This window comes from Dermacentor variabilis, chromosome 1, assembly GCF_050947875.1.
Source record: "Dermacentor variabilis isolate Ectoservices chromosome 1, ASM5094787v1, whole genome shotgun sequence".
NCBI lineage: Eukaryota > Metazoa > Arthropoda > Arachnida > Ixodida > Ixodidae > Dermacentor > Dermacentor variabilis.
Genome location: NC_134568.1, coordinates 92,318,869 through 92,333,047, shown reverse-complemented (window position 1 = coordinate 92,333,047; position 14,179 = coordinate 92,318,869). Strand labels below are relative to the sequence as shown.

The 14,179-nt window shown below is 45.7% G+C and overlaps 1 protein-coding gene across 1 annotated transcript in view; it reads left to right on the top strand.

Annotated features, from left to right (window-relative positions):
• Nucleotides 1-14,179, top strand: part of Edem2 (ER degradation enhancer, mannosidase alpha-like 2) — a 94,682-nt gene that overhangs the window by 71,510 nt on the left and 8,993 nt on the right. Inside the window, exons 19-20 of the mRNA XM_075691162.1 lie at nt 4,303-4,348; nt 13,234-13,413. Of these exons, the coding sequence (XP_075547277.1) occupies nt 4,303-4,348; nt 13,234-13,413 (226 nt within the window). The remainder of the gene's footprint in view (nt 1-4,302; nt 4,349-13,233; nt 13,414-14,179) is intronic.

Below are 14,179 nucleotides of genomic sequence, written 5' to 3'. Positions count from 1 at the left end.
TCTGTTCATGAACATCTCGGCAAACATCGTTTCTGCAATGTATGCATATGCACCATCGGCAGTGTTATGGCGCCTCCAATCTCATCGTCATCTCCAAACGCAACCCTGCTCCTAACGATCCCTTTTGAGTGCAGCGCTGTGATGTCATCGGTGATCACCCGTATAAAAGAAGCGCCACAGGAATTTTCCTTCTTTGGGCACAGTGGACCAGGAACTGCCATGACACTGACAGGAGCCTTGTTCTTCATTGTGCAGGGCTTTCTTGGATTCACCGTGGTATCAACTTCTGTTCATGAACATCTCGGTGAACATCGTTTCCGCAATGTACGCATATGCACCATCGGCAGTGTTATGGCGCCTCCAATCTCATCGTCATCTCCAGACACAACCCTGCTCCTAACGATCCCTTTTGAGTGCAGCACTGTGATGTCATCGGCGATCGTCCGTATAAAAGAAGTGCCACAGAATTTTTCTTCTGTGGGCACGGCGGACCAGGAACTGCCATGACACTGACAAGAGCCTTGTTCTTCATTGTGCAGGTTTGTTCCTATACAAGCTCCTTGCGTAGCGATTATCGTGGTGTTTTATGGTCCTGCCGTGCCCACGGCGATGCCTTGCTATGGCTTACGAGTGTCTCGTTGTGTGTAAGTTGCTACTTTGCGGTGATGTTGAAGTAAATCCCGGCCCTACACAGACCGAGATGCTTAAACAGTTATTAGAGTGGCAGGATACTCTTCGTAATGATATGCAAGAACTGCAAATGCATTTCTTGAAAACTGAGAAGCTGGTTTTGGAACTTTACAGCCAGTTTAACAAAATGCAGACACAAATCACGCAAACAATGGATACCTCGGTAGAAAATACCCATAGTTTACAGTCTATTGAACATTTTATCAGCTTCCAGGCTAAAAAGCTAACAGACCTTGAGGATCGAGGCCGACGATCTAATCTGATCATTCATGGGATACCTGAAATTCCAAATGAGACAGAAAATGCACTCAAAGATAAAGTTGTTAAGGATGTATTTAATAAAAAATTGAATGTATAGTGTGATTCTGTCGGTCAGATTCACAGATTAGGAAAGCAAGGTGACAAGCGACCGGTAATTCTATATCTTCAGAATTTTAATGAAAAGAAAGAAATACTGCAAAATGCAAAAAAAAAAACTGAAGGGAACTAGTATTTTCATCCAGAATGACTACTCTCAATCTACATTAAAGAAGCGCAAGCTTCTGTGGAAAAGTGCTAGACAGGATAAACTTCAAGGAAAGAAGATGTCACTTATACACAACAAGCTCAAAGTAGACAGGCATGTTTTCTTTTGGGACGAATCGCAAAACAAACGGGTACAGGTTGCAGATAGTCGCTCTCAGCAAACACAGTCGTGAAACAATGAGCCTTCAAGGAATATGCAACTATGATTATCAAATATTAATGCTAGGAGTATTGTAAATAAAGCAGATTCCTTAGAAATACTGTTGCTTCAACACGACACTCAAATTACTGTTATTACCGAAACTTGGCTTCGCGAGGATATTAACGACCAAGACATCTTTCCTCCCTCCTATAGTTTTTATGATGTGGATAGGTCTTCTAGGGGAGGAGGTATGGTGATCCTAATTAAAGATCCAATAGATGATGTCCTTCTGGACATAATAGGTACCTATGTTGGAATGTTTATGCATTAAGGTACCTCTTTGGGATTGTACCCTCGTTACATTCGCAATCTACAGACCTCCCGACTCCCCTCCTGAATTTTTTCATGAATTACGGTCTTGTATGAATAAATATTTACACAGTAAGATTATTCTGCTAGGTTATCTTAATTTGCACGGTGTAGACTGGATGTACCTTCAGCCTGGGCCACATCACAGTCACAATATTAATGTACCCTTTGATATCATGTTAACACAAGATCTCAGACAAGTTGTTCTTGAGCTAACACATGTGCAAGGTTCTTCATCTTCAGTTTTGGACCTTTTTTTCTTAGCTCGGAAATTCGCTGAATCACGGTGGTGATCGAGCAGGAACTATCTGACCAATATCTTGTTTGTGTTTGCTTACAGCTTGTTTCCTGTGCTAAAACTAAAAAATCATCTGTCCATTTTGTTAAAGATTATTCACGCGCAAACGACGCATGCGTGATTGATTACTTGGAAAATTGTCCTGCTGATTTTGATGAAAATAATGTTAACTTACTTTGGACCCGCTTTAAGGATATGTGTCATTTTTGCCTTGATAAATTCATACCAAATAAGAAAAAACAAGTTCACAAGCAAACACCATGGCTCAATCGCAACATCATTCTGAAGAAACGTAAAATTAAGAAATTAAAAAAGGCCTGTACGCAGCCAAACTTAATATCTAAAGTACAAGACAAGCTTGCCCTGGCCATGCGTAGATCAAAGGATTATTATTTTAACTCATCTCTGCCCCATTTTATTACAAACGATCCAAGTAAATTTTGGAATTACATTGCTAAGAAGAAGAAACCAATATCCCAAATGACAATAAATCGACAGATGGTTACGGAGGAGGTTGAACTTGCTCATCACTTTAATATGTTTTTTCACAGAGGCTTCTCGAATCTCAGTGAAACTGCCTAGTGTACGAACCGTTTGATGTGAATTTTATATTGTATGCTGGAGTACTCTCTATGGTGCTGAACCTAAAACTGAAATGTTCAAGTGGGCCTGATAATATCCCTGACTTGTTTCTCCATAGATATGCTGTAACCTTATCAAAGTTTCTTGTTATAATATTCCATGCTTCAGTATTCTCTGAATTACCGAGTGATTGGAGAACAGCCCGAATAGTATGAATTCATAAAAATGGAGACCGTCTACTTGTCGAAAATTACCGTCCGATTTCTTTAACGTCATCATGCTGCAAACTCATCAAACATATCATAGCAAAAAGCATAACCACATATCTAGAAAAGCATTCAATTTTAACTAACTTTCAGCATGGGTTCAGAAGAGGGTATTCGACTGTCACACAGCTGGTCACTGTAGTTCATTCCTTTGTATCAACCCTTGACAAGAACGGACAAATAGACATAATTTTCCTTGACTTCCGTAAGGCATTTCATACGGTCCCTTATGATAAATTAATTCTAAAGCTTGAAAATGCAGAAATCCCTCGGATGTTTATCTCTTGTGTTTCTGCTTATTTGTCTAACCGGAAACAATTCGTTGAGATAAATGGCAAAAAATTGGGTCGCCTTCCAGTCACATCAGGTGTTCCCCAGGCCAGTGTGCTCGGTCCTCTTCTTTTTGTTCTATATATTAATGATATTGTTAACACGGTTGAAGGCGGTGTACAGATTCGATTATTTGCCGATGATTGTGTGCTGTTTAAAGATATGAGGAAGGCAGGAGATGAAAATTCAAGATGAAGAACAAAACGAGAACAAGGTGAAAGCAGGAGCCAACGTTTCGGCAAGTGGACTTGTCGGCAGAAGGCAAGTCCACTTGTCGAAACTTTGGCTCCTGCTTTCATAATAATAAAATGGGTTAAAGCTATATTTCTGCCATTGTGGCCAACCCAAGCGTGTCTCCGCCGCCAGTGGCACAAACATCAACTATGATTTGTTTTTTGCACACTATCCAACAGCATAAATTGGTTTTAATTTTATCTTTCCTGGCAAGCGACGACCACTCTCAAACTTCTAGCATGAGTAAAATCTATGATGCAAGGCAATGTGGCGAATTCAGCATGTTGGTGCACATTTGAAAAGGCAGCAGCGCTAAAAGGAAACGGATGGAGACCAGATGACAAAGACGAGCACTGAGTCAGCACTTGTCCTTGTCGTCTTGTCTCCATCCGTGTCATTGTTGCGCTGCTGCCTTTTCAAAGATGCAAGGCAAGTTCAACTCAGAGCCCACATCCGGCTCCTCAACTTCACTCTTGACACTATGAATAACCACTGCCTATCTTCTGTTTTTGTGCACATTTATGCATTGAGAAATAAGGTGTTCTCAAGACAGTGCAATTTGGGAAAAATGTGCTTACAGACTGTCATGCCCAAATGGGCCATGAAGAACAATTCAGGTAGTACAGGGTGGTGCCCCTTCCCCCTGACTTATTAACAACTGCACCTGTTAAACTCTGGCCAAGCAGCACAGTTGGGGGCAAGTGGCTGCTGCTTCATTCCTTTGTCTCATCGACCAAGCACTTCTGATTGGTGGCCTTGCTTACAGATTAACAAAATCATTTTACAAGGGTTCTAATTGTTATACATTTAATTCAATTTTACTGACTTTTGCATATTTATAGAGTGATTTTTGTCTCTGTTTCCAGGCAAGAAAAATTCAAACATTTGGGGCTGTTGGAGGCATAGTCCTGGGTAAGCTTCAGCTGCTCCTTTCATTCATTATCACTGGAACGTAACCAATCAAAACTTACACTTTTATGGTTTGTTTGTACCTCAATAATAGCCACTGGATCAGCAGTCGTTACACCTCTGCAGTTATGTTAATGTTATCACATGAAGGTTGCTGAATTTTGTTTCGTACCCTATTGTTGGTAACAAGCACATGTCTAAAACAGCTCATGAATAGAAGCGGAAATTCTTGAAACATTCTTGTTTCAAAGAAACTGTGTTGACTGGTAAAAGAAAAGCCATGTTGAGAGGGAGGGATGTTAACTACACCGCCAAAGAGTTATGTGCTGCACTTATGACAATGCAATAAATGACCTCGGGAATTGTTTTATTGTTGTAAAAAAATAATCATAATCGCATCATTTACTTAGTTTAAAGGGTCTCTGAAATGGTTCAGACAAATTTTGTTGACTCGTAGGGTATAGCTACAGTAAATCATTCGCACCACAATTTCTGTGACGTGTCTCATATTAAGAGAGCTACGGAAGGTTACAACTTACTCTCCTCCATAGCCATGCATTTTCTCTTCAACTCGTTTGACAAGTAATCAGGGCTAAGCTCCATCTTCACTGGCTCTCTGTGTCATGATGGGACGTCGGGTTGTCTACTTCCGGTTGTGTTGCAACCAGCGCACGAAGCCTCTCCAACCTCTCCGCAAGCCGCCTAACTGTTGATCCCAAACGAGTTATCAAAGCAGTGTGCGTTGCTAGCATTCTGTCGTACCGCCGAACGTGTCCAGTATTTAGGGAAACACAGGCGAGCTGGTCGTTCTGACGGATGGGTGGAGGCGTAAACTGAAGCCCCCCCCCCCGCTCCCATACTACTGTTGCTGTGATAAAGTAGCCTTATCATAGGCGTACATGAACGGCCTGATCGGTCTGCACAGCCCAGCCCCCTAGCGGTGCAGAGCCTAACCAGCCAAACAAAGAGCTAATATTACTCAAACCAAGTGTAAAACATTTTAAACATTTAGAAAAACAGTGTGTTCACGATTGCGCTCCTGCTAAAAATTTACGCCTGCAGCAAAGTAGAATACGCTTTGTGACTGCTATATTAGTTCTGTGTTTGGTTGAGCTCTATGCCACCAGGTGGCTGCACCGTGCAGATCGTTCACGTTTGTGCTGCCACTCATCCCGTGAAATGTTGAGGCTCAGTTCGCGTGTGCTTGGATTTATTCGAATACTGGACACACGAAACACTATTGTAGTAGTAATCCTCCGACGTAAAGTCACGGCTGCAAACGCGTAAATCCTGGCGCCGATTGGATGCCGACAGTCCGATGCGCTGCAGTCACTCCGCTCGTCTGCAGCCTTGCAAAGGGACACAACGTTGTAGCTTCACATATTGCCAGTCTACATTTGCAGCCCACAACATAATGAGGACGAATTATGGTGCTCCTGAAAAGAAAGATCGATACCAACACTGACCGCGAAGCTCTCGTCAACACGGAGCATGTTGTAACACAAGTTGATGACACTTTCTGTGTGCCGGAAGTCTTGAGTGTAGGGATAAATTGTCCTTGTGCATTCTCTTTCTGTTACTTTCTTTTTTATCGAAACAAATTAACAAGCATTCCAACTATTATAAACAACATTTGTTAACCATAAAGTTGGAAAAATTATTGATGACGCGCCCTGGATAGCCAATCGGATAGCTCTCCTTACTGGAGTCATATGGTCACTTCACGTCACCTTGTCAGGGGTGGCTGAAAACTCAACCGAGTGGCATGCTGCAATCGGTAGCTATGCACATTTTTAAAACCTTATAATAAATTACCCACTTTATGTGGCGCACTTAGTCAATTAACCCTTTGAAGGACGATTTTTTTCACCATATGCGACCGCCCAGGGTAGATTTTTTTTATTGCAGATTCCAATTCTTCTTAGGGACTTACTTCAAAATAAACTTACTGCAATATTTCTAGGGTGACCGTAAAGTCAGAAAAAATACTTTGCGGTGGTATATATTGACACGTGTACTTATCTTTGTGGGCGACCACATTTCGCCGCCTAACAAATGTTATCGCACAGCGCGGGACGTGCCTGCATGTATCCGAAGTTTCTGGAAAGTATCGATGCTTCTATCCGCTGTCTGTTGTCGCCGAACCTTCTGTTATCTGATTTCATCGCCTGACGCGAATGGTGTAGAACTTTGTGGAAGGCACGCGGGTCCCAACGAATAGTCTGGAACATTCGACGACTGCTGTATAAAAGCCAATGCGCTTGACCCGCTGATCAGATTTTCGGCGATCGACGACCGTGTTCGCCGCTATCGTTGAGCTATAAGTGTAGCCTGTTTTTGTGGGCACAGGTTTGCCCAATAGTTTTGTCTAGTTTTGTCTTTGATTGTCTAGTTTTGTCTTTGATTAGTTTTCTCTTTCACAGTATTGCTACTGTGTTCTTCGTCACCACCACGTGACATCTGGTGGAGGTGCTTTTCGTCCATGTACCGGACGCCCCCGACAAGCCGTGATCCAAGCCCGGACCATAAACAGAGCACCAACGTAGTCACGGACCATTGAGCAAGCCGTCGTCTATAACAGCTACCACGCAGTCACTGCCTTAGTAGACACAGGAGCCGATTACTCCGTCATGAGTGGACCCATCGCCGCCCAGTTGAAGAAGGTTAAGACTGCATGGGAGGGCCCCCAAATTCGGACCGCTGGAGGACACCTCATCACACTGACTGGAATCTGCACGGCAAGAATTACCATTCACGACCGGACTTACCCCGCCACCTTCGTTATCCTCCAACAGTGTTCACGAGACGTCATTCTCGGCATGGACTTCCTGAACCAACACGGCGCAATCATCGACCTGAAGTCGAAGTCAATAACGCTGTCGGAAGATCAAGCGATACCGTCGGAGAGCCCTTGTAGTCACCACGCCTTGAGTGTGCTCGAAGATCAAGTGAGCATCCTGCCTCGCTCCAGCATTGTTATCTCGGTCGGCACCAAAACGCCCACTGACGTAGAAGGTGTCATCGAAGGTCACCAACGTGTACTGCTCGACCGTAAAATTTGCGTCGCAAAAGGGATCGCCCGACTGCACGGAGGAAACACGAAAGTATTACTGACAAACTTCAGCCAGAAGTACAAGCACATCAACAAGGGCACGACGATTGCATACATCGAGGAAATTCTGGAAACCAGCAATGCGTTTGTCCTCTCGGATTCTGTCGCATCTACCCCGACGACCGTAGTTCCCGAGCCAGACTTCGACATGAATCAAAGTTTCCCCGTGATTAAGCGGCAACAGCTCAGAAGTCTGCTTCGACGATACAAAGACTGCTTTTCGACGTCATCGAGGGTTCGACAGACACTAGTCGCAAAGCATCGCATAATAATCGAAGAGTGCGCTCGACCACTCCGCCATAGCCCTTACCGAGTTTCGACGCGAGAACGCAAAGCTATAAGACAACAAGTCGACGAAATGCTGCGCGACGACATCATCCAGCCGTCGAAAAGCCTGTGGGCATCTCCAGTTGTTTTAGTGAAGAAAAAGGACGGAACCCTACGTTTCTGCGTTGATTATCGTCGACTGAACAAAATCACGAAGAAAGACGTATACCCCCTCCCACAAATAGACAACGCATTGGATCGGTTCTGCAATGCTAAATACTTCTCATCGATGGACCTCAAGTCTGGCTACTGGCAAATAGAAGTCGACGAAAGGGATCGTGAAAAGACCACCTTCATCACGCCAGACGGCCTCTATGAGTTCAAGGTTATGCCATTTGGACTGTGCTCGGCGCCTGCAACGTTCCAGCGCGTGATGGACACGGTTTTAGCAGGATTGAAGTGGCAGACCTGTCTTGTTTACTTGGATGACGCCGTCGTCTTCGCCGGAAATTTCGACGATCACCTTAAGCGGCTTGCGACGGTATTAGAGGCCATCAAGTCATCAGGGCTCACTCTGAAGCCGGAAAAGTGTCGCTTCGCTTACGATGAGCTTCTATTCCTAGGCCACGTCATCGGCAAATCTGGGGTACGCCCCGACCCGCAGGAGACAGCTGCCATCGCAAAGTTCCCGCAGCCAATCGACAAGAAGGCAGTGCGCAGGTTCCTTGGCATGTGTGCCTACTATAGGCGCTTTGTCAAGGACTTTTCACGCATCGCGGAGCCGCTAACACATCTAACGAAATGTGATGTCGAGTTCAAGTGGGAAACACCGCAGGCCGGCGCATTTCAAGAACTCAAACGACGCATGCAGTCGCCGCTGGTACTTGCACACTTCGACGAAGATGCCGATACTGAAATCCACACTGACGCCAGTAGCCTAGGCCTCGGTGCCGTCCTAGCCCAGAGGAAAGACGGACTTGAACGGGTTATATCTTGCGCTAGCCGGTCGCTGTCAAAAGCGAAAGGCAATTACTCTATGACTGAAAAGGAATGCCTCGCCATCATTTGGGCTACTGCAAAATTCCGCCCTTACCTCTATGGCAGGCCATTCAAAGTCATCAGCGACTATCACGCGTTGTGTTGGCTAGCTAACTTCAAGGACCCTTCAGGACGGCTGGCGTGGTGGAGCCTCCGACTGCAAGAATATGACGTCACCGTAATATACAAGTCCGGAAGAAAACACTTTGACGCCGACTACTTATTACGCGCCCCCATCGATCCCCCGCCGCAAGATGACGAGGACAACGACGCCTTCCTTGGAATAATAAGCGCGGAAGACTTCACTAAACGGCAGCGAGCAGACCTGGAGCTGAAAGGCCTCGTCGAGCATTTGGAAGGGAACACCGACGTTGTCCCTAGGGCACTTAAGCGCGGGTTGTCTTCGTTCACACTACAAAACAACCTGCTTGTGAAGAACTTCTCACCAGTCCGCGCCAGCTACCTTCTTGTTTTACCATCAGCGCTGCGTCCAGAAGTACTGCACGCCTACACGACGATCCAACCGCTGGGCACCTTGGATTCTCCCGGACACTGTCGAGGATACAGGAAAGGTATTACTGGACGCGTCTGACCGCCGACGTCGCCCGTTATGTCAAGACATGCCGAGACTGTCAACGACGCAAGACACCACCAACAAGGCCAGCAGGGTTACTACAGCCGATCGAACCTCCTCGTCGACCATTCCAGCAGATTGGGATAGATTTGTTGGGGCCGTTTCTGACGTCAACACCCGGGAATAAGTGGATCGTCATGGTGACAGACTATCTCACCCGCTTCGCTGAAACTAAAGCTCTACCGAAAGGCAGCGCAGTCGAAGTGGCGAAATTTTTCGTCGAGAACATCCTGTTGCGACATGGTGCTCCAGAAGTCCTCATCACCGACAGAGGAATGGCTTTTACAGCAGAGCTCACACAAGCCATTCTGTAATACAGCCAGACAAGTCTCAGGAGGACAACTGCCTACCATCTGCAGACGAATGGTCTCACGGAGCGCCTGAACAAGACCCTCGCCGACATGCTAGCAATGTACGTCATCGTCGAGCACAAGATGTGGGACACGGTCCTGCCATATGTAACCTTTGCTTACAACATGGCGGTGCAAGAAACAACACAGATCATGCCGTTCAAGTTGGCTTACGGCAGGAACCCGACGACGACGCTCGACGCCATGCTGCCGCACGTCACTGACGAGGAAAATCTTGACGTCGCTACCTTTCTCCAGCGCGCCGAAGAAGCTTGACAACTCGCCCGCGTACGGATCAAGAACCAGCAGCGTACTGACAGCCGACACTACAACCTCCGACGACGCTTCGTCGAGTATCAGCCCGGCGACCGTGTTTGGGTTTGGACCCTGATACGCCGACGAGAACTCAGTGAGAAACTACTGCGGCGCTATTTCGGACCCTACAAGGTCATCCGATGTATTGGCGCACTGGACTATGAGGTCGTGCCAGACGGCATTTCGCATTCACAGCGGCGCCGCGCATGATCCGAAGTGGTTCACGTGGTGCGCCTTAAACCCTTTTACGGACGCTGACAAACTTCCTTATTTTGTTGTTTTCTTTGCTACAAGTGTTTTTCTTTATTACTTTCGTTTGGTTGCAGCATAGGGTGGATGCTTTTTAAGAGGGGGCTATTGACACGTGTACTTATCTTTATCGGGCGACCACATTTCGCTGCCTAACAAATGTTATCGCACAGCGCGGGACGTGCCTGCATGTATCCGAAGTTTCTGGAAAGTTATCAATGCTTCTATCCGTTGTCTGTTGTCGCTGAACCTTCTGTTATCTGATTTCATCGCCTGACGCGAATGGTGTAGAACTTTGTGGTAGGCACGCGGGTCCCAACGATTCGTCTGGAACATTCGACGACTGCTGTATAAAAGCCGACGCGCTTGACCCGCTGATCAGATATTCAACGATCGCCGACCGTGTTCACCGCTATCTTTGAGCTATAAGTGTAGCCTGTTTTTGTGGGCACAGGTTCGCCCAATAAAATTAATTTTGTCTTTCACAGTATTGCTACTATGTTCTGCAACGTCACCACCACATGACATCTGGTGGAGGTGCTTTTCGTCCATGTACTAGACGCCCCCAACAAGCCGTGATCCAAGCCCGGACCGTAAAGAGAGCACCAACGTAGTCACGGACCATCGAGCAAGCCATAGTCTACAACAGCTGCCCCCGGATCACGGACTTCTACCTGAGAAGACCAAGAAGATTGTGGCCAAGACAACCACAATGGCTGCCCCAGTGTCACCCATCGTACTTCAACAACCCAGAGAGCCCCCTACCTTCCGTGGAGCTACGTCGGAGGATCCTGAAACCTGGCTCGAAACCTTCGAAAGGATCTCGACCTTCAATAACTGGACCTCTGAGGATAAGCTACGATACGTGTACTTCTCCTTGGAAGATGCCGCGAGGACTTGGTTCGAGAACCGGGAGTCCACCCTAGCAACATGGGACCTGTTCTGCAGTAACTTCCTGAGGACGTTCACAAGCGTTGTCCGAAAAAAAAAAAAATGGCCGAAGTTCTGCTGGAAACCCGAGGCCAACTACCCAATGAGACCATCGCCATCTTCACAGAAGAGATGACCCGCCTTTTCCGGCACGCCGACCCGGAAATATCCGAAGAGAAAAAAGTGCGTTTCTTGATGCGAGGCGTAAAGCAAGAACTTTTCGCCGGACTAATCCGAAACCCACCGAAGACCGTAGCTGAGTTGCATTTTTATGCATTTTTATACACATAGTTCAAGGCCTTGAAAATGCGCACATGAGAATATTTCACAAGACTCAGCTGTTCCTGCTCTTACACTAATATGTACATCCATGGCGTAATCGAACTGCGTAGGTGTGCGCACTCAAGAAAACTGTGTGGTTGTGTGCCCATCTAAAAGCACAACGTGTGACAAACTTCCGCTAATCTTCATCTTATCGCCAACCAGAGGCCATTGGTATTCGCTAGTGTCAAAAAAAAAAAAAAGTATTGGAAACGCATGCACGATGGCATCCTTCCTATGCACACCCCTGTGAGCACTAAACGAGCGAGAAAGAGGCAGTCGCCTTTTGAGCGATTAGCAACGAGATAGCCATCAGTTTTGCAAGCGCAAGAAGCCCAAACCGCCCGTGGAACAAATCCAAACCGCCACCCACCCGCGCGTGCGCCAATGCACGAGCGGTACTATATAGATGCGTGGGAGCAAACTAGCTCTAAAACAAACCGTGCAATGAAAACCGAGAGAGGGAGGCACGCGAAAAAAATTCCCTGTATGCAGCACATGACAGAAAAGAAAAAGTTAGGAAATTGGCGTGCTTTTTAAACGTACAGATGGTGCCGTAAATATACGGCATCGACCATTTTTGGACTTGTTCGCGGCGCCCTATATTTAAATCATTGACCCTCAAAAGGTTAATGATAAGAAGGACCTACCCTAACTACTCAGTACATTTGTGCAAAATCGTCAAAATCATTTCAGGGTCCCTTTAATAATTCCAGCTTTATTCCAGCAATGCTTTATTTTTAAACCATTGCATAAAAGGCATGAATGACTTATGTTTGATATTAATATACAGGGCTACTATTGCGGATTTATAATCTTCAGGACAACTTGTTTCGGGAAAACATTATTAAAGCTTTTTTCAAGCGACAATAAAGCAGCAAAAATATTTTTGTGTGTAGCATATACGGTTTATTCGTCAGTATATAGATACACTGTGTAATGAGTATTCTTTCTACAAATATGTGGCAAAATTCACACAACTCATTTTTATCTTAAATAGCTTTGAAACAGCCAGCATGCATGGCCATAGCAAAGGCGAGGTACACAGGTGAGCGCCCGCAAGTAAACTCTGTGGTTGCATGCCAGCCAGAAAAATCCACGCAAGTGAGAATTGTGCAATAATTGACGGATCTCTAAATGAGATACAATCAGTTCTTGTGATTCTTGAGAAAAGAAACACACTTGCAGTGGTACCATCTGTTTGCAAGTGCCTGCCTGTAAATAAATTTTGGTTGGAGCTTCTTCAATCTTTAATTCAAATAATGTAATTGTGTGCCTGTGAGTGAACCATGCTGGCAAACATCTTGTGGTTACACTTTGGCAGATAGAAGTCACTTTTTGTGATGCTCGTATCAAGAAAAAGCGTTCGCGCGCCGGCATGAGCATGCTGCAGCGAACAAAGTGAAGCACAAATGCTCCTAGTCACCATAGGGGTAGCCACCATAGCACAATGCAAAAAATCAGTCTTGGCAGTGCAATAAAAAAAAATTTAAAAAATTAACTTTTTTAATCCCATGGCAGGTAACATCTTTAGGGATGACTGTGCATGATTACTCGTTTCACATAGGCAAAGTGATTGAAATTTGCAGTTGCCACGATACATGTATGGCAGTGGCCATCGAAGGGTTAAATAAACATTTTTTAATTTCAATGGGTGGGTGACACCTTGCAGATAACCAGGCAGGCACCAATGCACGGCAGTCACCTGTGTTTGCCATGTCCGGCGATGGCACAGATGATGTTACTATCCCACTTGTGTTCCTCTTCACCGAGGATGGCCAACTACTGCTCAATGCATTCAAAGAGCACCCTAACCTTGTGGTCACCTTGTCGGACCTGAGCATCATCTCGTGTAAGTGGCTGCACTTGTTTTGAATTTTCCTCGGTATGTGGAGGTCTCCTCAGCCGGCTTTTAACCTATCAAAACTTCAAGCTGTCTAGCTGGTTTGCGCCCTAAAACATCGTCATCAGCCTATATGTCCACTGCAGGACGTAGGCCTCTCCCAGCTATCTCCATTCACCCATGTCTTGCTCTAACTGAGGCCAAGTTGTGCCTGCAAATTTCCTGATTTCATTACACCACCTAGTTCTCTGGCATCCTCGACTACGCTTCGCTTCTCTTGGCACTCATTCTGTAGCTCTAAAGCCCACCAGTTACCTGCCCTATGCATTGTATGGCCTGCCCAGCTCCATTTTTTTTTCTCTTAATGTCAACTAGAGCTGGTATTTTGTAGCGATGTCTTTTCCCGATGCCAATGCCTTTCGGCACTTTTCGTGTTCGTGAGTAGCCACTTTCGAAGCTCCACCCAGGGTGGAGCGTCACTTGAACAGTCGTGAATTCGAAAAGTGCCGAAAGGCATTGTCATTGGCAAAAAAGCATCGCTATGAAATACCGGCCTAGGATATTGTCTATTCCTGTTTGCTGTCTAATACACACCACTGTCTTCCTGTCTCTTTGTCCCTTATTGTTATGCCTAGCATATTTCGTTTCATTGCTCATTGCACGATCCTTAAATTCTTGTCAAGCTTCTTTGCTAACCTAACCTCCAAGTTTCTGCCCTATGTGTTTGTACCAGTAGAATGCAATGATGAGAGGATAGCAGTAAGCTACCCAAGCA